The 24,364-nt window shown below is 49.4% G+C and overlaps 2 protein-coding genes across 2 annotated transcripts; one reads left to right on the top strand and one right to left on the bottom strand.

Annotated features, from left to right (window-relative positions):
* Positions 1–89: 89 nt before the first annotated feature.
* Positions 90–16,627, top strand: ARHGEF40 (Rho guanine nucleotide exchange factor 40). The gene is made up of 20 exons (XM_044662303.1): positions 90–290; positions 713–809; positions 896–976; positions 1,095–1,211; positions 3,016–3,111; positions 3,253–3,368; positions 3,533–3,659; positions 6,826–6,948; positions 7,098–7,241; positions 9,552–10,162; positions 10,343–10,577; positions 10,995–11,081; positions 11,851–12,066; positions 13,018–13,188; positions 13,926–14,103; positions 14,251–14,355; positions 14,604–14,747; positions 15,277–15,407; positions 15,999–16,055; positions 16,164–16,627. Exons 1-19 carry the CDS (start codon positions 160–162, stop codon positions 16,038–16,040), a joined length of 2,952 nt encoding a protein of 983 aa, XP_044518238.1. The 5' UTR covers positions 90–159; the 3' UTR covers positions 16,041–16,055; positions 16,164–16,627.
* Positions 16,628–17,442: 815 nt separating this feature from the next.
* On the bottom strand, positions 17,443–21,255 carry ZNF219 (zinc finger protein 219). Its single transcript, XM_044662302.1, has 4 exons — positions 21,014–21,255; positions 19,278–20,706; positions 18,852–18,983; positions 17,443–18,505 (listed from the first exon to the last, which is right to left on the bottom strand). Exons 1-4 carry the CDS (start codon positions 21,017–21,019, stop codon positions 17,892–17,894), a joined length of 2,181 nt encoding a protein of 726 aa, XP_044518237.1. The 5' UTR covers positions 21,020–21,255; the 3' UTR covers positions 17,443–17,891.
* Between the last annotated feature and the right edge of the window lie 3,109 nt (positions 21,256–24,364).

The raw sequence follows: 24,364 nt of genomic DNA, 5'->3' as shown, positions 1-24,364 counted from the left end.
AGAGAGAGAGAGAGAGAGAGAGAGAGAGAGAGAGAGAGAGAGAGAGAGAGAGAGAGAGAGAGAGAGAGAAAGAGAGATATTGATTTCTGTTCTGGGGAGAACCAAGGGGTATAAAGCCTGATCAGGCTGTCCTCCCTGATCCCTCTTCAAAGCCACCTCATGTCCACAGGTGGGGTGGACCAGAGTGGCCGGGCCTTGCTGACCATCACTCCACCATGCCCTCCTAAGGAGCCTCCACCCACACAGGCAGAGATGAGGACAGCTCTTTGTTACCTCCATTCACTGCTCAGGTACATTTGGGCCAGGTTTTGAGCTCCTTAAGATAAGGACCTCATGACTTCTAGGACAGTGGCACGCCCCACCACCCTGTCCACAGCCCCTGACTTTAGGCCCAGTGAACCTCCTGAATGCTTAGGACCCTGACGTTCTCTACAGGACACTGATTCAGTTTTCATTACTTTGACTCCTTCACCATAGGGACTATGAACACTGACCTTCCCAGAGCCTCCAGGAACTTGACTCCATGATCTTCAAGACACTTTCTCCTAGAAGCCAGTTTCCCACACCAGATACTGGTTATTTACAGTCTGTCTCCCCGAGCTGCAAGGACCTGACTTTTCCCCATGTGCCGTTAGCTCTTAAATCAGAGCCTCAGACTCCACGGTGCCCTAACCTCAGGATGAGCTCTTATGAACCTTCCCTTCCCACCTAGGTCCGACCTGAAGATGCTGGGGTTGTCGGTCCTCCTAGACCTCCGGGGTGCTCCCTCACTACCCCCAGGACTACTTCCTGTTCTAAATGACCTTCAGGTACTTGTTCTAGACCTATAATGCCATCGTGCCTCTTCAATATGCCCTGATTCCCAGGGTTTGACTTGATCTACTTCTTTCCTTAGGATTCCAAAGACCACCCTGTGATACAGCGCCTGATGATTCTGACGGAGAATGAGTCTCCCACTGAGCTCAACGAGCTTCAGGTATGGTCTGTTAAAACTTTACATGTGGGTGAAAAAGAAGAGAAATGGCTTGGTCCCGCGGGAGCCTACTTGGCTCTCTGTCTGGTCAGAACTCCGCCTGATCCCAGCATTTCCACAGAGTGCTGAATTGCTAGCAGAAAGTGACCTACCTACTGTAGCCAAGCCTGAAGAGCTACAGAAAGACCTGGGGGGTAACAGGGACGCTTCTGCACAGCGCTGGACAGAAACACACCAGGTGACATCACCTTTCTCCCCTCCCTGGCCAAAGAAAGGTACTGCGAGCCCATAGCCAGGATAGCCAGATGGGCTGCAGCCAGGAGCCACAAGGCCACGAGATTATAAAAGATGGTGCTTCCATTTCAGTTCAACAGTATTTTTTAACCCCTTAACTAAGGTGTTTCAGAGAAATCCAAAGATCTTGATTAGCTCAAATATGGTGTAGTAAAAAATTTAGCCTTTTTTTTTTTTTAACCTTACCTTCCATCTTAGAATCCGTATTGTGTATTGGTTCCAAGGCAGAAAAGTAGTAAGAGCTAAGCAACGTGGGGGTGGGGGGGTGGAGGGGGTCGGTTAAGTGACTTGCCCAGGGTCACACAGTGAGGGGTCTTGAGGCCACATTTGAACCTAGGACCTCCCCTCTCTGGGCCTGACTCTCAATCCACTGAGCCACCCAGCTACCCTAAAGAATTAGTCTTGAAGTCAGACAATTGAGATTCAAATCCTGGTTCTGCCAGCTGTAGGACCAACCCTAAGTAAGCTATTTGAATTTTCTGAGCTTTAGTTTCTTCAACTATAAAATGAGGATAATATTTGCATGGTCTACTTCACCAAGTTGTTATGACGAAAATGCTTTGAAAATCTTTAAGGGTATATCAATCTGAGCTGTTATCATTCAGAAACATAATAACATTTGGGGGAGATATATATATATATGTGCCCCTAAAAACAATTCAAAAGTATACAAAATAGTTATGTTTAAATTCCTGCATTAAATACCAAGTTCCAAAATGTATGAACAGAGGGATAGTGAGGTAGTCCTGTGAATAGAGTGCCAGGTCTTAGAGTCAGGAAAGCATGGGTTCCAATCTGACCTCAGATATTTCCTAGCTGTATGATCCTGGGCAAGTCACTTAACCACAATTGCTTAGCCCTCGCTGCTTTTCTGTCTTAGAATCGATACTAAACAGAAGGTAAAGGTTTTTTAAAATGTATGAATGGTAGGAGGCACTACGAGAGAGTGAAAGGAGGCTGTCTCCTGCCGTTCCTACCTTTTTTTTAAACCCTCACCTCCTATCTTAGTATAAATGCGCAAAGATCCCTCCCAAAGCCAAATATTTCCATAATTCTATGACTCTTTGTGATGCAAATGGTTAAGCAGTGGAGCGATCTACACTAATGGTTTAAAAAATGGAGTATAAATGACCAATATGGAAATATGTTTTGCATGATAATACAGACATAAGCCAGATCATATTGCTTACCCTCTCTGAGACAGGGGAGGAAAGGGAAGGACGGAGACCATTTGGATCTTAGAATTTCAGAAAGTGTATATTGAAAACTGTTGTTATGTGTAATTGGGAACATAAAATATCTTGGAATGAAATAAATAAATCAGTGTAGTCCTCAGCCCTTTCCCCCTGCCCCCAAAAAGGGCCGTGTACACCACAGCTCCTGGGGAGGACTCCCCCTCGGCAGAGGAAGGCTTGAACGATGGGTGGGATTGGAATAGGTAGAGAGGAGGAGCATTTTAGGAGAAGGACCTGGAAGACTGGGTTTGAGACCTTGCCCTGCCACCCCCTGGCTTTGGGACGTTGGGCAAATTATCTCACCCCTTGTGCCTCAGTTTCTTCCTACCCAAATCAAGTCTGGCTCAGATGCTCAGCTGCCCCCGTTCTGATATTCAGGAACTTCCATTCTCCCTGTGGAGGATATTTCTTGGGATGGGGCTCCCCTATTTTGGGACTTAGACGCTTCCTCTCAAACGCTCCCCGTCTGCCTTCTCTGTTCCTTCTGTGCCTTGTGTGGTGTGTGTGTTCCAGGAAGTAGCGAGGCTGTGCCACCTGTGCCGTGAGGTCCTGGGCTCTGTCCGGGAGGCCACGGAGGAGCTCGAGAGGGCTGTGGAGCCTCAGGGAGAGGTATGAACTGAGGGAAAAGAGAAGAGGAAAGAGAACCTTCGGGCAGAAGGGCAGATGGGGAGGAAGGGAAGCCAGAAACAGGACGGGGGTGGACACAGAGGAGGCTAGACCGGCGTCTTTTCAGAAGTCCCCCCTTTGCAGGTGGAGGTGGGAACCCCGGATCCCCTGAGGAAGGTGCTGGCGGATGCCCGGCTAGCAGAGCTGCAGAGGGACGGAGGAGCCATTCTCATGAGGCTCCGAGCAGCCCACAGCAGCCGGTGAGCACTGGGGGACCGGTCCAGGGCAGGGGACGAGGCTAGGGATGGACTGAGGATTACAGAAGGCTGGTGGGATGCTGGAGGCGGCAGTCACCTCCCTGGGAAGCAGAGGGTCCTCACTGAAGAGGGCTCAGAGGCAGTGTGGTCCTCGCTTTCACTCTCAGGTTGGAGGGTCCAGGCCCAGCCATTCTGTACCAGGAAGTGGATGAAGCCATTCACCAGCTCGTGCGCCTGTCCAACCTCTACCTACAGAGGCAGGAGAACCAGCGAAGGCAGCACCAGCTCCTCCAGGCGAGTCCTCCCAGCTCCAACCACCCTCCCTGGCTGGGAGGCTGATGGGAAACCTGGAAACTCTGCCTCTGACCCCCAGGGCTTCCGCCTTCCCCATGGCTCTCCTGGGCCTTGACTGGACTTGGTTTCCAGTGTTGTGAGGCCTAACACCGCCACGTTCCCCTTCTGCTCCTCACCCTGTTTGGGATTCCTGGTTCTATCCATCGATGAACGAGGATCGGTGAAGATCCTTCGAGGCGCCAGGCAACGGGCTACCTTGTGGGATTCTAAAACAAAAATAACACCGTCGCTGCTCTCGAGGAGCTCACCGTCTAGGCCAGGAGTCGGCAACCTTTTTGGCCGTGAGAGCCACAAACACCACATTTTTTAAAATGTAATTTCATGAGAGCCGTACAGTGCTCACAGTGCACTCCTGTAACAGCGCCTGAAAAAATTGACTTTGTGGCTCCTGCAGAAAGAGCCATATGTTGCCGACCCCTGTTCTAGGGGAGTCCACGATAAGTATAGAAAAGAGAACTAGGCCGGACGGACGGCCGCTAGGTCCATAATCCTAGGTAGACAGAAGACATCGAGGAAGAGACTAGAGGGTGAATACAAAGTAATTTCCGAGGGAACAGGGAGAATCTGCAAAGGCCAAATCCTGGAAGCGGTGGCCCCTGGGCTGACCTGTGAGCAAGTTAGGGTTGCTCAGAAGTGAAGGGGAGGAGGGAGTCCACGAAAGGCACTGAGTGCCTCCCAAAGGCAAGTGGTCAGGGATGTTCTGTGTCACCGTGACGGTCAAAAAGGAGCCAGTTTCATTGGACCACAGAGTACTCACAGAAGAGCCCTGTGTGATACGCCTAGAAAGGTCGGTGCAGATCAGATTGCAAAAGGCTTTAAATGCCAAACAGCAGCATTTATTGTGGAACTTAGGGTCGGGGTTCTCACCCTGGGGTCCATCGACTCCCCAGAGGAGTCTATGGACCAGTTATAAGGGGTCTGTGAACTTGGATGGGGGGGGGGGGGATTACATCTATATTTTCACTAGCCTCTAACTGAAATTAAAAATTTCCTTGGAATTGGGGATATAGACTCTAAACGATCACTCTATTGCAAATATGAATAATATGGAAAAAATTTCCTTGGATTATGAATATAAGCAACAAGTCACAATGCTGTGGGGCTTTATTAAATTGCTAAAGGCACCCATGGGAAAAAAAAAGTTTTAAGAAACTGTCCTAAAGGCAATGGGGAGGTTCCTGAGCAAAGGAATGGCATGGTCACACGTGTGCTCTAAGAATATCCTGGGGGCAGCTGGGTGGCTCGGTGGATTGAGAGCCAGGCCTAGAGACAGGAGGTCCTGGGTGCAAATCTGGCCTCAGACACTTCCTCGGTGTGTGGCCCTGGACAAGTCACTTAATCAATACATAGTATTGATTCCAAGATGAAAGGTAAGAGTTTAAAAAAAAAATAATAATAATAATATCCTAGCACTGGGGCAGCAAGATGGCTTAGTGAATAACAAGTCATTCTCAAGAAGGGAGGGCCTGGGTTCCAATCTGGTCTCAGATATTTCCTAGCTGGGTGACCCTAAACAAGTCACTTAACCCCAATTGCTTAGCTCTTGCCACTCTTCTGCCTTAGAATTGATACTAAGACAGAAGGTGTCGTTTTTTGTTTGTTTGCTTTAAGAATATCCTAGCACTCATTTCCCTCTTGCCCATTACCCCTAGCTGCCACTTACTTCAGACCAGAAGTTTGCTTTGTGGGGTTTATTTCTAAGACAAAAGAAAGTATGTGTGTCATAAAGAAATCTGTATATTCCAGCTGGAGACACACATAAGGTTTCCTTCCCAATTCTTGACAAAAGTTTCCTAGCCAAGAATAAGCCATGTTCCACTTTGGTTGGGAGATTCGAGACACGGTGGCCAGGTCCTTCACGATGCTATATGAGATTGTCACCTTCTATCACTGAAACGCCTCCATTCTGACTTTGGAATATGCCACCTGGACCCCATAGTTCAAGTTTACTTGGCAATTTCCCAGTAAACCTGTTTGAATGTCAGGTTTTTTAGTGGATCAGCTGTGGGGCACATTGGATTAAGTGGTGGGCTTGGAGTCAGGAAGACCTGAGTTCAAATGTGACCTCTGATACCCACTAGATATGGGATCTTGGGGAAGTCACCTAACTTCAGTTTCCTCCTCTATAAAGGGAGAATATTATAGTACCTATCTCCCAGAGTGGCTGTGAGGCTAAAATGAGACAAAATGAGATAAAATGTATAAAAATATAAAATATTTAGCATAGTGTCTAACATACAATAGCTTTATAAATTTAGTTGTTCTTATGTTCTGCTCTTACTGTCACGTAATCATAGAAACAGAGATTTCAAGCTGGAAGAGGTCTTAGAATGAGATTCTCTCAGGTGACTTCAAATGAAGACACTAAGGCCCAGGAAGGCTAATTGATTTGCCCCAGGTAACTTTGCCAATGAATCTCCCTTCCTTCTACCCAAAGTAAGAAGGAAAACAGAACTACCACATACACGTTTCTAATCACATCACTAATCAGAATGGCTGAGCCAGGGACATGCCAAAGTCAGCTCAAGTCAGTCTGGGAGAATTGATGGTTAAATTGTCACTGTAAGCATCACACTTCAGAAATCAGTAAACTATAAAAATTGGATTTTGATTTTTTTAAACCCTTAATTTCCATCTTAGAATCAATACTCTATATTGATTCTAAGGCAGAAGAACTGTAAGGTTAAGTGACTTGCCCAGGATCACATAACTAGGAAATATCTGAGGTCACATTTGAACCCAGGACCTCTCAGCTCTAGACCTGGCTATCTATCCACTGAGCCACCTGCTGCCTGCTATCTCAAGTCTTCTCCATAACCTTGGGATTTTGTATAATACTTTTCAAATGTTTTCATCTCTTTTAGCTCATTTGATTCTTGCACCCCTTGAAATAGAATTATTATTATCCCCGTTTTGAAGATGAGGGAAATGAACATTAGGGAGACATCCAAGATCTCCAGCCATACTGTAGACCCAACTGGATGCCCATGCCTGCCCCAGTCCTCCTGTCTTCCCCAAGCAGCTTCCTTTTTTCTCCTATGTTCTTTGCAAACTCCATGCTCTTTCTTTGACTGGTTCCTTCTCTCCTCAACCTGCTTCCCCCCAGGTGCTGCAGTGGCTTTCTGGCCCCGGAGAAGAGCAGCTGATGAGCTTTACTGAGCTTGGAGACTCCCTCCCTGCCCTGCAGGAGACAGAGATCCGTTTCCAAGCCTTCAGTACTGAAGCCCAGGTAAGGCAAGAGTGGGGCTGACTGAGGCACCTACACAGGGGATGACAAAGGAGAAGGGAAGGTCTCGGGGAGGAGGAGAGAGAAAAAGCTCTTGAAGAGCTGGGGCAAAGACTGGGTGCAGTGACCCTCCTGGGGCTCACCTTCTGAAGGAGCAGCTGGCCCAGGCTCGGGAGGCCTTGACCCTGGAGGAGGACCCAACCACCCAGCAGGCCCTGGATGACTTTGAGCAGCGACTGGAACAAGTAGAGAGCAGCCTCCATCGGGCTCTCCGGCTACACCGTTTCTTTCAACAGGTATTGTTCCTTCCACTCTTAGAATGGAAAGTGAGCTGGATCGGTGGGTCAAAAAAGCCTAGGCTCATCGGGGCTTTTATTAAGTGTCTACTGTGTGCCAGGCTGCTAGGCACTGGAGATGTAAAGCTAAATAGACAAAGGGGCAGCTAGATGGCTCCAAGGATAGAGAGCCAGGCCTGGAGATGAGAGAGGTCCAGGGTTCAAATCTGTCCTCAGACACTTCATAGTGCCTGGCACGTAATAGGGACTTAATAAATACTTGCTGTTTCCTAGCTGTGGGACATTGGTCAAGTCCCTTAGATCCGATGGCCTAGCCCTTACATCTTTTCTGCCCTGGAACCAAACCTTAGCATGAATTCCAAGACAAAAGATAGGCCCATTTGATTAGAATGTGGAGCCAGTCAGTCAAGCAAGCATTTATTTATTTACTTTAAACTCTTACTTCTTATCTTAGGAACCCTAGACAGAAGGGAAAGGGTCAGGCAAATGGGGGTAAGTGACTTGCCCAGAGTCACACAGCAAGGAAACAGCAAGCATTTGTTAAGCACCTATTATGGGCCAGATGCTATGAATTGGAGAGGGGAGAGACTGGAGGCTAGAAGACCAATTAGAAAACAACAATAGTTTGGAAAAGAAGTCATGAGAGCCAGAGCTAGGGTAGTGGTCATCTAAGTGAAGAGAGGAAGGCAGATGGAGATATAATCAACAGCATTGAACATCTGGTTAGGTATGAGGGCGAGTGAAGAATCTAGGATGACTCCAAGGTTATGATCCTGGATGGGTGTGAGGATAGTGGCGCTCTCAGCAGAAAAGAGAGAAATTTGGAATATGAGTAGATTTGGGTAGAATGATAATGTGTTCCATTTTGGACACAAAGAGTTTGAAATATTGATGGCATGTCCATTCGGAGATGTTCAGTAGCCATTTGATATTGCACTGAAGCCCAACAGAGAGATGAAGTCTGGATATATAGAAATGGAAATCTTCTGCACAGATTATAATTGAAGTCATGAGAGCTGATGAAGTCACCGAGAAAGAGGATGTTAGAGAAAGAAGAAAAGATCTGAGACAAAGCATTGGGATATATACACAGGAAGAGAGGGGATGATCCAGAAAAGGAGACTGAGGCATGATACAAGGAGCAATGAGCAGTTTCACCCAAACTCAAGGAGGATAAAATAATTAAGAGGAAATGATAGTTTGTGGTACCAAACAATGTCAAGAAGAATGAAGCCTAAGAAAAAACCATTGGGAGTTGAGAGAGGTTAAGAAATGAGAGGAAAGATGAAACTTATTAGATTTTTGTTGCTGTTCAGTTGTGTCCAACATGTTTAGTTGGGACCCTAAAGACCATAGCTTAGCGATCCATGGAGTTTTCTTGGCAAGGCTACTGGAGTGGTTTGCCATTTCCTTCCCTAGTGGATCCTTTTCTCAGACAAAGGTTAAATGACTTGCCCAAGATCACACAGCTAGGAAGTATCTGAGGAGGGTTTTAAACTCAGGTTTCGTGACTCCAGGCCCAGCATTCTAGCCCCTGAGCCATCTAGCTGCCTCCTATTAATGGTGATGGATAGTGTTTTCTACTAGTTCGGCTAGGAAGGAAAGTCCTAGGGGTAGCTTGAGGGGACAGTAGGATTTTAAACATGGAGAAGATCCAGGTATGTTCATAGGTTGAGAAGGATCCAGTGGATAAGGAGCAAGAATAGAGAGAAGATTGACTTCATGCCCTGCCTCTGACATGCACTGTGAAGGAGCTCTTTCATCTCTGAGGAGAGATGGAGATAATAATTCTTCGATCCCTGCCTTATAGAAGTGTTGGCTCTATCAAACAGGAGAATTTCAGTTCCTACTTTTATAGTCTTACGGTTTTGTGGTGCTTTTTTTTTTCTCAAAGCAGACCTATTCGGCAATTAGTATTTCCCCCATTTTAAAGACAAGGAATCAAAGAAATCGAGTGACTTGCCACTGATCACCCAGGGTAGCAAGTGTTGAAGGAGGGATTTGAACCCAAATCTCCTAATTTTTCAAGACAGTATTCCTTCTACTATCTCTTCCTGCCTCTCTGAGATAGTGTATCCAAATCAGATGATGCATATAAAACATTTTGTAAACCCCAAAATTCTATGTAAGTAGAAGCTATTCATTTTCTTTATATCTTTGTGGGCCTCACCCTGGAGACATTGGGTGGATGTGGAGGGACTTTACAAGAAGAAATAAACAGTTGTAAGGACAAGAGCCTAACCTCCCATCCCTATTTCTCTGTCTCTCATTGGCTCCTCCTCTCCTATGTCTCTCCCATTATCCTTACAGGCGCATGAGTGGGTGGACGAGGGAACAGCAAAATTAGCAAGCACGGGACCAGGTAGGGAGGCTGTCCTAGCAGCCTTGGCCCCCGTGCCTAGTGCAGGCACCTTCCAAGAAATGCGGGCGCTGGCCCTGGAACTGGGCAGCCCGGCGGCACTCCGAGAGTGGGGCCGCTGCCATGCCCGATGCCTGGAACTGGAGAGGAGGGTTCAAGAGTTTCTGGGAGATGAAACAAGTCCACAAGGCCGATGCCGGCGTCGGGCTGACAGCACAAGCAGCGGAGGAGGCAGACAGGGCCCGCTCAGCCCGTCCCGAAGTCTCTGCTCTTTGCTGCTCCCCAATAGCCCTGGGCCCCGACCGGCTCCTTCTCACTGTTCTCTGGCACCCTGTGGGGAAGACAGTGAGGAAGAGACCCCAGAACTTGCTCCTGAGGCCCAGGGCAAGCCACGGCCTGGAACCACCAGAGCCGTATTGATCCGGGGACTCGAGGTCAGCAGCACCGAAGTGGTAGACAGGACCTGCTCCCCGAGGGAACACGTACTGCTAGGCCGAGCTGGAGTCCCTGATGGGCCCTGGGGGGTTGGCACCCCTCGGATGGAGCGCAAAAGAAGCATCAGGTGAGGCCTGTGATCACCCGAGACCCTTTCTCTTCCCCTTGCTAGTAGATGAAGCCCAGCCCCAGGGAAATGAGAGTAGCCCAGATTAGGGAGCCCTAAGGAGGGAAGGACTCCCCTCACCCCCTCTCAGGGCCCCTACTCCCTCATGCTCTGGACTCACAGCCCCTGTTCTGTTTACAGCGCTCAGCAGCGGCTGGTGTCAGAGCTGATCTCTTGTGAGCAGGAGTACGTAACGGTGCTGGGGGAGCCGGTGCCCACGCCAGGACCCGAGCTGACGGCGGACCTCCGAGCTGATTGGGCCGCAGCCCTGGCTGCCCGCGATCGCCTCAGAAACTTCCACCGTGGGCATTTCCTCCGGGAGCTACAGGGCTGTACTTCACACCCTCTTCGAGTGGGAGCTTGTTTCCTGAGACATGTAAGTGATCCCCGGGGAGCCCCTTCCCCCTGGCCCTTTTCTATAAGCCTCATCGCCCCTAAATTTATTGTCTCCCAAGCCCCCTAAACCATTCTGAGCAATGTCTCATCCTCCAAAACTCCCCATCCTCAACCTCTATGGATAACTCTCATATCTCCTCCAAATTATTTCTTCATCCTTTTCTAGAGTCTCCACTGAGACACTGAATTTGTATCTTGTGGAGATTCTCCCCACAAAGTTGGTCCCTTTCTCTTGACCAAGTGCCTCTCTCTGGATCTTCCCTGGCTCCTTTTGGGATAGGCACGAGTAGAGAGCATCTCATTCTGCATCACCGGGTTCTTCACGGGCTACCATTAACCACTTTCCTCCTGACGCAGGCAGGGCAGTTCAACATTACCCACTTTCCTTTTGATACAGGGGGACCAGTTCAATTTGTATGCTCAGTATTTGAAACACCGGCTTAAACTGGAAGCTGGCCTGGCTGCGTTCAACCCCCCTAACAAAGTAAGAGACTCCCTCCTTCATTTACAGCATGGAATGGGGTCCAGACGTACAGAGCGCCCCTACCATTCTCATTCTCTACCACTTTGGCCTAGAGTGGGAAGAAAAATGGAATCCTTCTAGTGTATATAGATGTGTAGAGCACCAGTCACTTGTCCAAGTCACCTGGCGTGGTAGAAAGGGCAATGGAACTGGGCAGCCCAGCAGCACTGGAGCCGCTGCCGTGCCTGATGCCTGGAGCTAGGGAGAAGCTTTCATGCCAGTCGATCTAAGGCATGAAATAAATCTACAAGGCTGGTGCTGGCACTGGGCAGATAGAAGCAGGGAAAGCTGTGTTCTAGCCCTTGTTAGCTGGATGTGTGGAGGTAGTAAATAAGCTACTTCTCTTAGTCTGTTTCCTCATCTCAGTATATAGGAAGAATCCCTCTATTCCTATCTTATAGAGCTGTTGCCAGGATCAAATAAGATCACAGACATGGGAGCATCTTTAAAAAGTGCAGACGTTGTAGAAATATAGTAGATGACTTTTATCATTCATTCCATTTCTCGTCCTTCTCTCCTCAGATCATAGAGGGTGAAATAATCTACGTGTCCTCTCTCCCTAACCTTCCTGCAGGGCATTCCACTCCCTGAGGGCTGTGGGGTCCTCTGGTCCATGCAGGTTGCCCTCCAGTGGTACCCCTCAGCTCTCCAGAACATAACTGCCATGTGCTCATTGAATGCATGCCTCAAACCCTCACTATGAACCACTTGTGTCTTCTCCCCACCCAAGGGCTCCACAGAAGGCGGCCCCTACCTGCCCCGGATCCTACAGCAACCTCTGGAACAGTTAGCTCGATATGGGAAACTCTTGGAGGAGCTGCTGAAAGAAACCGGGACTGAGCCAAGTTCTGAACGCCAAGCTCTGGCGGCTGCCCTGCAGCTGCTAAGGGACCAAGAGGACAGAGGCCGAGATCTGTTGGCTGTCGAGGCTGTACGTGGCTGTGAGGTAAAGCTGACCAACCCTAAACACTCCAATCTCTTGACACCACTACCCCCAAGATAGATGTTGGGTTGCTAGCTAGCTAGTTGACCTTAGCCAAGTCATCCCTTTTAATTCCCGATTTCTTCATCTTTAAGATGAAAGGATTAGACTGGAACCATTTCTAAGGCCTCTCCTAGCTCAAAATCCCATGACCTTTCTTGTCCCTTCATATTTGACTTTCCAAAAAAATCCATGCCTTTTCCCCATCTTCTCTACTAGCCCTACCTTAGATGTACCCTGAATGCATATTGTTTCCCCTCTCCCTTTTTCTCTTTTCTCCATCCTGAGATCAAGTTCTACCACAATTTCAACCCTGTCCTCTCCCCTGGGGAACATCTCCTTCCAGTTCTTTGTTCCTTTTTTTATGAGAACAGCCATTTAGAATGCTAGAGTTCTCAGAATGCAATGGCATCCCTTGGAGATTACAACTTGCAATTTAGAGTATGGCATCCCTTCCTCCCCCAAGGCTGGGATGGAACATTGTCTGTAGAAACACATAAATCTATGAATTTCCCAAGCAGCTCTGAACCCCAAGTTTGGGAATTCTAAGCCAAAAGCTTCACTGCTTCCTATGCTTCACCAGAAGAACCTAACATCATGCCAAAAGGGGAAAAAAATACCTCCCCAAGATTCCAATTCATCCTGCTTCTGTTTCCCTACTCTTTCCTGCAAATTCCATTTCCTGCTTCTTCCTGCAAGGCCAACTAACCTTCATCTCCAACTAGAGAAAAAAAAGGGAAGAAAGCAAATAGAATGGACATTTAGGATGGAACTAAGTAAAGCAGAGCCAGTAAGGCAACTGGAGAAAAGGCATGGAATTGGAAAGTCAAGTAGAAGGAATAAGGAGTCAAAGGGTCATCAGATCTTGAGCTAGAATCTAGAATAAACCAACCTTTCCCTCTTGCCCTTCATCAGGTGGATCTAAAGGAGCAAGGGCAACTATTGCACCGGGATCCATTCACCGTCTTCTGTGGGAGGAGAAAATGTCTTCGCCATGTCTTCCTCTTTGAACATCTCCTCCTTTTCAGCAAACTCAAGAGCCCAGAGGGTGGATCTGAAGTTTTTGTTTACAAGCAGGCCTTCAAGGTACATCACCATGGGGGCTTCCTTCTTTCTAAGGATATTCAGAGGGCTCTAGAACCTCACCCTAAGACTTGGATAAACTATAAACAGGCCTCAACCTGGAGTCAGCCACTGGGTCATGGTCTTAAGTTCTCGTGTCATGAACCAAGCTCTTGAGATTTCATCTTTTCTGGAAGAATAGCCACCAACAGACAATCCAGGGATAGAATGGGAGTCACAGAATGTGTTCTAGAACAGTGGGGTCAAACTCAAATAGAAAGGTATCTCTGCAGGGTACATTTTGACTTAGAAAACTTCAAATTAACATTATCTAGGTCATATTGTATTTTTATTTATTTTGTCAAACATTTCCCAATTAAATTTTAACCTAGTTTGGCTGCACTCTGTTTTGTCAGCTGTGAGTTTAATACCTCAGATTTAGAATACATGGGCACTAAGTTTGAAGTGGAAGCAGAGGAAGGGAACTGAGGGGCCAAAATAAATACTTCTTAACCAGAGAAGACAGCCAAAGGAAGTGACCTAAAAGACTTTCCCTCCTGAAGCCACTTTGGTCTCAGGTGCTACAGGATTCCTCTTTTCTCCAACCAATAGTTTTGCTCCAAAATCTGGATAAATAGATCTAGAATCATTTCCTATGGCTCCAGTATTTATTCTTACTCTGTATTGGGGGTCTGGTTAGGATGAGGTCCACCACTTGCTCATTTATTCATTCTGTACCCCTCTCCTTTTTTTTCTCTCAGACTGCCGACATGGGGCTGACTGAGAACATTGGGGACAGTGGGCTCTGTTTTGAGCTATGGTTCCGAAGACGACGTTCCCGGGAAGCATACACCCTTCAGGCCCCCTCATCTGAGATCAAACACAAGTGGACAAGTTCTATTGCCCAGCTGCTCTGGAGACAAGCAGCCCACAACAAGGGTACAAGAAAAGAGCTGTGGAGTTTGAGCAGCCCAAAGAAGGGGTAGTGGTGAAGAAGCAAAAAAATGGGGTGGGCAAAAGGCTGGTGTTCAAGTTGGAGCAGAGGTGAGAAGGGAGCGGGAGGTGACAATGTCTCTGTTTCCCCAGAGCTTCGAGTGCAACAGATGGTATCCATGGGTATTGGAAACAAACCTTTTTTGGACATCAAAGCCCTTGGGGAGAGGACCCTGAGTGCCCTGCTCACAGGGAGAGGTGAGGGGAATGGCATGGAAAGTATTCCCCACCCCACCCCTCCCGGAGAAGTGGTCAGAAACTTAAAGATGAGGGTGATATTTGAGGATGGGGGCTGGTTGCTAAGTAGGGATAAAGAGGAGTGGAAAACTCTTTCTAGGAATTTTAGGATTAGGGGACATTCCAAGGGCCCAAGGTAGAGTATGGGGAGATAGAAGAGCTTTCCCACCACATCTGCCCCTCCCTCCCACACACCCCACTTTCTACAGCTGCCCGAACCCGGGCCTCCGTGGCTGTCTCTTCTTTTGAGCATGCTGGCCCCTCCCTACCCTGTCTCTCCCCGGGAGCCTGCTCCCTGCCCGCCCGCGTCGAGGAGGAGGCCTGGGACCTGGACATCAAGCAGATCTCCCTGGGTGAGGCACCATGTGTGGCAGTGGCCCTGCACCCTGGTGATGCCCCTACCTGGATGCTCCTAACAGCTAGGTCACCACGGCAATGCTTGGAGTTGCCTTTAACTGGTCTGTTCAGCCAAGTAGCCTTGTTGCCACAATGATTCTGTACTCCTTTCCAATCCTGAAGCACCTCCTACCCCATTGCTAGGGCAGTGCTTATAGCAGGCTGTTTTTAAGGAGCATTTCCTCTATGCCCCTCTCTCTAGCTCTCCCTGGGTCGCTATGGAAACTGCCTCAGCTTCCTGTTGTGTCCTCCTGGTTCACCATGGCAATACTTACAGCTTCCTGTCGCTTCTTCCCTGGTTGCTCAAATGATGCTGCTGACAATTTCCTGCCTCTTACTGGGGGGGGTTCCCCTGCAACGGGGTTGCTATGGTGACTCACAGCTTCCTGTTGCTAGGGAGTTTTTCCTCTATACTCCTGCAGCCTGGTTGCTTAAGGTAATCTGGAGGGGTTCTATACACTGCTCTCATCCCAGCTTCCCCTCCAGCACCCGAATCACCTGACTCTTCTGGAGAAGTGTCCCCAGGAGCAAGGAGCAGTCCCAGCCTGCAGCCCCCCAGCCTTGGGAACAGCACCCCTATCACGCCAAGTGTTGGGATCTTGGGGTTTGGCCGTCCGGTAAGTTCCTATAATGAGGCCAGGCCTGGGCACAAGCTCTGCTTATTTTATGACTTCTCCCGTTTGTATAGTCCGTTCATCAGGAATGGTGCCCTTCCCAATTTAAGCCAGGGATGGAAATATCCTAACCAGACCTCCATAGGACACTGGAGAGCACTTTAATAAGGGTGGAAGGGAAAAGGAGATGAGAGGCTAGGGATAGAGCTAAAGTGACAAAATTCAGAAACATTAGGGAGGCACCTCTGGTGTAGCAGAATAATTACCAGACTTCTAGTTAGAAGTAGCACTATGGTGAAGACGGGGCTAGCTCTCAGAGGTGGTCTGGATGCCCATTTACCAGGTGAAACCTTAGGCAATGCTTAATTCTCTGTGAGCCTCAGTTTCTTCATTTATAAAATGGGAGTGGTAACATCTAACTACTTCAAAGAGATATTGTGAGGATCCATTTAGATCCCGTACAGGAAGGTTTCTATAGCCATAAATAACTGTATTAAAAGTAAGCTAATATTATTATTAAAGGTACAGGGTTGGTGGGGAACAAGAAAAAAGAGATGTTATCCTTCTAGCTCACTGTAGTTTCTCTTTCCTCAGAGCCATTCTCGAGCCCCAAGTGATCCCACCACCCCTCTGTGACTCTGGAGCTCTGGGGTGAGTCATCATATCTTTCACCCACCACTTTCACACTTGCTTCCCCCTTCTAGTTTCTAGGAGGCCATTCTTCCTCAACTCAATTCTTTTTACTCTTATCTCTTACAGAGTAGCAACTCAACAGGAGCACCACCTTTGAAGCACATGATGGGTTTGGGGTAGAGGCATAAGAGAATGTCATGCCACTTCCTTTCATTTTATTTTCTAGGGGAAAGGGGTTAAGGGATCAGTGCATTATTATACTGCCTCCCTCACTCCTGCCTCTTCCTAGCTTGGTGCCTTTGCCCACAGGACCCCAAGGGACCGTATCTTCACTCACCACTGAAATCCTGCAATAGAAGAAATCCTCCCTTTTCCCTTTCTTCCCCAATCCTAACTCATCATTTCCTAGGAAATACATCATTGCACATGCCCAGGGGGGTCACTCCCAGTACTCTCCGTCCACACCTTCATTTTTCTTCCACCATCTTACTCCTCCCTAAAGGAATTCATCTCTGCCAGGCAAACTGGAGTATTCTGGGAACTGGACCATCAGAGGAGACAGAACTATGCAAATTGTGGTGGGATGGAGGGTTTGGGGAACCTGAAGATGTCTTCTATGTAATTACTGTTATTATAATTACTATTGCCATATTAAATATATTTACTGGAATCATCTCCTGGAAGCAGTCATCTTCTTAGTCCCCTAGAGTGACTGAGACAACACTTTAATTTAGACCTTACCCCAGAACTAGTACCATAGCCAGAATGGATAAAAAAACTTTCTTTAAGTAAAAAGGCCTTTTATGTGACCTAGGGCAAGTCCATTTATCCTTCTAGGGCCTTATTCCTCTACTCTGTAAAATGAAGAATTTGAACTACATGACCTCTAGTCTAAATCTATGACCAACGCTTTGCTTCTATGACTAACTATGTATCTAAATGAGGCCATCTAAATTTGGGGAGGTTCATCATGAGATTAGACACCCAGCAACTACATATATATACACACACACATACACAATAGAATCACTTGCAACTCATGAAGTACCCACTTACTAATGACTACCATCTCCCACAAGGAAGATATCACAACTCTTTGGAATGATTTCAATAATCGGTGCCATCCACACTTCACCAAGTCAAAAGCTGTTGATATAAAAACCCAGGCTCCCCAGGTGCCTCCCGTTCACCTACTCTGAACTCCTAACAGACCACAGTCAGGGAGGCTGCAGAGGGTGAGAAGCAGCCTCCTCTTCCATCTGTTCTCCCCACCCACCTCTGTGGGGAGCCCCCCTCTGCTTGTGGGGAGCTCTGGGTCCCACCCCACAACGTCTGAGGAAGCCGCCTGTCTTATGGAGTTGACTGACAAAGAAGAACAAGACATAGGCCAACAAAAGGACACAGTGCCTAGTGCCTTAAGACACCTGTTTATTGGGGAAAACCGGCTCTTCCGGATCGTACCAAAAATAGCAACGTCTACAGGACCCCTGCTAGGGACAGGAGGAGGGTGGGACGGTCCCCCTCATACAAAAATAAACTCTCACGGCTATGGACCAGCAAGGACTGGTGGGGTGGCCCTCTCTAACGGCCCCCTTTCCCGCCCTAGGACTCTGCTCTCTGCCCCCCACCTCCGCCACTCTAAGGCACTGTGACTCTCCCCAGGTCAGGGTGGACAACGCCCTCCAACCCACCCATCCCAGGCTGACTTCTCCAGGCTCTGCCCAGACCTGCCTGAGGACTGGATGTGGGTCCCGAGCTGCCCCCTGCTGGCTGCCCTACCCAACTACCTCTAGTGATTTCCCGCTCCCTCAAGGCGAGCGCTCTTTCTACGCTACCTACCCCTAAGTGGGCTCCCTACCGCTCCTGACCGCCCACCCCAGCCCCTGCCGCCTCTCCCGATCGGGACAGCCCCGGGCTCCCATCCCCATCCTGCGGAGGGCTGGGGGTCAACTCCCCTGACAGGACGCAAGCCGAAGAGGGAGGGGAAGGGGCGGATTGGGGTGGCCTTCGACCCCGAGCCCGGCGGCTGTGATGCACTTGCAGATGCAAAGCCATGAGCTCGGGAGCTCCAGTGGCAAAAGGACAGAAGAGGCAGCGGTGCAGGGAGCCCCCGGCCCCGGCCTCACCTCCGGTCCCCGCCCGCAGGGACAGGTCCAGAGGCTCAGCTTCGCCTCCTCGCCCATTGCGCAGGGTCCTCCCGGGGCTGACAGGCTTACGACGGGAGGGGGCAGTGGCGCTGGAAGGGAGGCGGGAGCCCATGGCGCCCTCGGCCCAGGTTGGAGGCGCAGGATTGGATTTAGCTCCTTGGGATGGAGCTGAACCCCGCTGTGGTGGGGGTGGCGGCTCCGGGGGCGGCCCTGGTCCTGCCCCGCTCCTTTGCTCTCGATGGTGGCGCTGCAGATGATATTTGAGGGAGCCCGACTGGGTACCCGCGTAATCACAATGGGGACACTTGTATGGGCGCTCACCTGCAGAGTAGAAAATTCAGTTTGGGAGGGCAGGGCTCATGGGAGTTCTTCATCCTTTCCTTAACTACCTTCCCCCTTCACAGACTTGCAGGTCAGAAAATGGAGGGGCCACCTCCGAGTTCTAAGGCTTAAGGTCACGACTAAAGGCTGCCCCCAAACCAGTGACCCCCACCCATTACTGAAGGTCTTCCTAAAAACCTGTGCACCCTCATAAATATATTTCCAGATCCGGAGGAGATTTACCTCATCCTCCCAAACCCACATGCTTTCCTCTTCTTTCTCAATACCTAAATCATTTCCAACCCTTGGAAGCCCTCTGAGATGCTTTCCCCCCACCCCATCTCACCTGTATGCACCCGCAGATGCACTTTGAGGTGGTGTGCAGAACGGAAGGATTTCCCACAGAAGGGGCAGTCCTTGCCCGAGGCTCCCCTGCCCCCTTCGGGCCGTGTTCCCCCTACCAACAGCCCGTTCTCTTCTGCAACAAATGTTAAGGAGTCGAGTTAAGATCCCAGCTGCATCCTCCCTACTCTCCCTCCAAGCTGCGAAGTGGGTTTCCACAAGACTAGAATGGAAAGGAGTGGGAGGGAAATAGGGAGCAGCGGGGGAGAAGGGAAAAAATAAGACTGATACTACCAGGAATGGGAGTAAGGGGAAATACAGCGAAAATGAAGGTCTCCAAATGCAGCAAGAGAAAAGGAGAACAAGATTTCATCTAAGACAGACGGCTCCCGCCAACAAGTGTTAGATGGCTCCCTAGCTATATACTTACCCTGGGAGGCTGCAGGTCGGGGTTGGCCCCCTGCAGCAGGGGCAGTATGACCTGGACCCTCCCCTGGCCGTCTATGAAGTGAAGCCAACGTGCCAAGGGCCCTGCTCCGAGTCCAGCTGTCCTCCTCTGCTTCCACCACCACATCCTCCTCCTCTTCATCTGGCTCCTCCAGACGGGGACGGCGGTCCCGGGCCGGGAGCGGCCGAAATCCCCCGAAGCCCCGACCAGCACCCCCGGTCTCAGTGCCCTCCCCATTGGGCCTGGCTTTCCCAGCTCTCAAGCTCAGGTAGCCCAGCAGGCCGGGGGGCTCAGACCGATCCCCCTGTGGTGGCGCTGGGGCCAACAGCAGCGCAGGGCCCAGGGGCTCGTAAGCCAGCAAGCCCAGGTCAGCGGGGGGAGGGGCCCGAGGAGGGGCCGAGCCTGGCCCGGGCGCACGCAGGGTCCCCAGCTTGCTAGCGTGCACCTTCATGTGGTTTTTGAGGAACCAGGGTTCCTTGAAGCAGCGGCCACAGACGGGGCACGCGTGGTCGAAGGAAGCCTTATGCTTGCGCATGTGGCCTTTGAGGAACCAGGACTGGGTGAAACTCTGGCCGCAGACTTGGCAACGGAACTCCGGGGGCGCAGGAGGCTCCTCGGGAGCAGTGGCTGGAGCTGGGGCAGGCTCCGGCTCGGGCGCGGGTTCAAGCTCTGGGGCGGACTCAGATTCTGGCTGCGGCGGGGGCAGGGGCACGGGCATGGGCTGAGGCGCAGCCGAGGCGGCCGCTAGGGAGCGCTCGGGATTGCCATGAGCTGTCAGGCTGTGGCGCAGCAGCTCCTCCTCCTGGCTGGACCCGAAGCTGCACAGGTTGCATTTCCAAGGCCGGTGGAGGATGTGCAGGTGGCGTTCACGCTCCGCGGCCGTGCGGAACTTGCCTTTGCAGAAGGGACAACGGAAGGCAGGTAGTGTTGGGGCCGGGGCTGGGGCCGGAGCCGGAGCCGGTGCCGTGGCGGGGAGCTCTGCAGAGGGCGTGGGTTGCAGGGGCACTCCGGACGCACTGCCCAGCCGGGCCTCCCTCAATAGGGCGCGCTCCTCCAGCTCCAACAGCAAGCGCGCCGCGGGGCTGCGCGGGCGCTCCGGCTGGTGCGTGCGCAAGTGCAAGCGCAGCAGGGCCCTCTGAGCCGTGCGGTGACCGCAGTGCGGGCATTGGAAGGGCTGGGCGCCCGGGTGGGCCCGCAGATGCAGCGCCAGGATCGAATTGAAGCGAAAGCGCTTCCCGCATACTGGACACGGGAAGCGCCGCCCGCTCCCCCGGCTCTCAGGCCAGCCGGCTGCTCCCATTCCCGCCGGCCCCCCGCTTACGCCCGGCCCGTTGGAGTAACGCTGCAGGTCCAGCTCGCCGTCGAAGGCTGGCAGGGCTAGGGGGCCGCCCGGGGAGCGAGGACGTGAGCCCTGCCAAGACAGGAGCGGAGGAGTCGGGTCAAGAGAGGATACAAGGAAGAGGGAAGTGGGGAACCGGAAGATAAGAACTACGGGGGCGGGAAAAGGGAGGATCAAGGGACAGCAGAGCCCCAAGGGGAAAAGTGAGTGGTAGGGATTAAAGAAGGAAAGTAACTGACTTCCCCCAGACAAACAACCAACTACCGTCTCCACACACACCCCCCCCAACCCTCAACTTTTTCCTGCCCCAGGCGGAATGGGTCCCATGAGGGCAAAGGATGATGAGAGTGCTCCGGGAGAGGGCAACAGCATCACTCACCTCCATGGACTCAGTTCACATTCTTTGGTGCCAGGGATTGTAGGGAGGAGGGAAAGCCTCTGGTGGAAGCGTCTGGGGCAAGGGGGCTGGAGAGAGAAAGCCAGATTCCCAATATGAGATCATAGGGTTTCCACGTGGAATAGATGAACCTTGATCAGCCACAATGAAAGGGACCCTTCCCAGTCAAAAACTCAAAAAATAGTTGATCTTCCTTTTAAACTGCTAGGACACAGAGATTTTCTCTAATTCCTCAGAAATCAAAACCCTTTATTTCCCACCCCCACCCCAGATACAACAAGCAATAAGTGAGAATTTCAGAACTGACAACCCTTCCCATGCTGACTTTTGCCAGTTATTCTGTAGTCCATCTCATGTACCATTCCTCCATTATGTGGGCAGAGGACTGAACCTCAAGACTCTTCCATATCTTCCAAGTTGGGTTGGGCACTTCCCTTTCTCGGTCAAGTGGAATTACCTAGCTTCCTGGTTATCCATTCCCTCCCTTTACCCATTGCCTATCATGCTGGCCAAGGCTACCCTTCCTTTTGCCTGAACCCTGTCTTTCTGCCTTTCCCCCTTCATTCCCCCTCCCTCTGCCTGGATTCCTGCTCCATTCATTTCCATTCATTACAGAGACTCATTCATGCATGGGAGAGAAACACCTCCCAGCAGCAGTAGCAGCAAGTCTGGAGACAGACAGAGGGGGAGGGGCATGAGAGGGAGGGGGGCAGAAACAGAGATAGGATGGGAAAGCTGTTGGGAAAGAATGAGAGCAAAGGGGTTCTAATGGCCTGGGAAAGGGGATCAAAAGTGAAAAATCCTGATAAAAACCATTCCCTTGCTTCTAGCACCCTGGAGACTGCGACCTGATGGTACCTCACAGCCCCTTTGTCCAGGGCTGCTCCAAGCCAGGCTTTCCTTATCTCTGCAGGGGAGAGGCTCCCTCACACAAGAGGAGGATTACACTGGCTCTGAGCTCCACAGCCTGGAGTGTGGGGCAGAAAGGCGGGGCTAGGGCCATCTGCACAGACAAGAGGCCCAGCACATGGTCTGGAAAGGAAAGGGTTAAAGTTTTCCAGGATAAGTCTTCAAGGCCTGGTCATCCTTGCTGGAGTGTTCAGGGAAGCTCTTTGCACTGAAAGGAAAAGTCAGGGGGCACTCTAGCTTACAAAGGAGGTCAGTGTTAGGGATCTGAGACTGAATCACAGAACCTCCAAGCTGAAAAGGAATCTAAAGATAATCTAGTCCAACCTCCTTATTTTACAGATGAGGAAATTGAGTCAGAGAGGTAAAGGGATCTGTCTAAGGTCACACAGTATTTAGAGCCAAGGTCTATATTCCTAGGCCAAACCTCTTTCTGTTATATTATGCTGACTGGCCAAGCCAATTACCCAAACAGGGTTAGAAGTGAGAATCTGACATCACCCAATCTATCTTCCTGTCTTTACACAGAACTGTACTTAACCTAGGCCACATTATAAAAAAATCTTCCTTACTGTGAGAGTTGTTCATCTGAAATGCGTTACTAAGGAAGAATAAGCCATGTCTTTCCCTTTGACCTTTAATAACAGGAAAGACTGTTTGAGCCAAGAGAAGATCATTCTTGCTTTCAGGGAGAGTTATAATGACTCCTAGAGGACCCTGCATGTCCAGGGATTCTATATGGAATGTGCAGAACCTCCATCTGTTATCTGGGATCTATGACTCTATTGGCTGTGGGAGCTTCAGTTATTAGTATAATTCAGGACAAAGAAGTCCCTGTCTGTAGGCCCCTGAGCTACCAATAAAATGTCCACTCCCAAAGTTAACACATCTTCCCTCATTCAATTCTGGAACCGCCAGGAAAAAAACATTTTTAAATTGGGACCAAGAGCCTAAAAGAACCCAAAAAGAGTTCTGGTTGATGTCTCTTGGGTTTGGGAAAGCAAGCAGAACAAGTCATTGCAAGATTCAGTACCATGGAGAGTACAATGGACTACCAGAGGGGTACCTTGGGCCACCTCAGCACCACAGAAAGGAAAATGGTATACATGAAAGGGGCCATGTTTGTCCTCTCAACACCAAAAGAGGGCACTGGGAACCAGAAAGAGATCAATTTCTCATCTAATAGACCAAAGAGAAAGTGAGATTCTAGGGGAGCTCTTTTGAACTTCCCAATGTCACTGAAAATAAACAAATATCATGGAATAAAGTTGAAACTGGATTAATTTACTAGATATAAGGAGGAATGTCCTGCCAATTACAGTTTGTACTCCTGGAAACAGTACCTGAAGAATCTATTTCTTTAAGGCTGTCTCATTCTGGAGCTCTCTTGGGGATTCCAGAACATCCTGGTATACAACCAATCTTGTATATTCAGAGAAACCAGATGGTTAAGGGTGGGGATTCTGAATGTCCAGAATCCATTAACTATTAGGCTTTTCATGAACTTCCCTCCCATGCCTCCCAGACCCTGAAAAAGTTTTAGAGCTCCTTCAAAGTCCAAGAAATATAGGACCAGAACTCAACAGGCCTGAGAAGAATCTATCATTGGAGATAGTTTTTAAGGAGTTTGGGGGGAATATAATCCCCAAGTTTAATATTATTTCAGGAGTTCTTAGCCACATGAAAAGGCCCTAAATAAGCACCAAATGATATAGAACTCAACATGGATTTTCCTAAGTAGATCACATTGTCCTAGAAAAGAGTGGCCTAAAACCAACCTCAGAGGCCAATCTAGGTCCACTTTGATACCATGAGTTATCATAGTCAGGTCCTGGGTTTACCCCAATATAAAACTGTATTAAAGGCATCCTAGATTTACTGAAGTAGGGCCTTCATCCTATTCAAGGCTCATAATATCACCTAGGTAAAACAAAACACTGTATTTCTCATAAAGTCTGGATTACTTCAAGGCTCAAGGGTCATGACTGATACAAAGATTATCTATAAAAGCAACTTTCCTTTCCATCCCCCCTTCCCCATAAACAAACATACCTTTTTAGGTATATAATTGTTTTTCACTCATCATAAATCTAAAGAGGTCATATGACAAGAGTCAATAATTTAAATTGTGTGCCATACTACCTGCCCCAATTCCTGAAGTGGAATAATTAGAGTTGGAAGGCCAAGGATCTCCAACTTTAAGTGGGTAGAGAAGGGCAGATAGCTAGATGCAATGTCCAACTAGAGTGCTGTTCAAGATTGGCCCTTATGCCATTCTATAGTATCTGGACTATGAATTGCCAAACAGTGATCTAGGATCAAAGTGCACTCTAAGTTAGTACTTTTAGGGTCTAATTATATAATATATATTATGTAATAATATATATTATATAATTATATTATATGTATACACACATAATATATGTA

This window comes from Gracilinanus agilis, chromosome 2 (genome assembly GCF_016433145.1).
Source record: "Gracilinanus agilis isolate LMUSP501 chromosome 2, AgileGrace, whole genome shotgun sequence".
Classification (NCBI taxonomy): domain Eukaryota; kingdom Metazoa; phylum Chordata; class Mammalia; order Didelphimorphia; family Didelphidae; genus Gracilinanus; species Gracilinanus agilis.
Note: the sequence above shows the minus strand (reverse complement) of the source record. Positions and strands in the feature narration are given on the sequence as shown.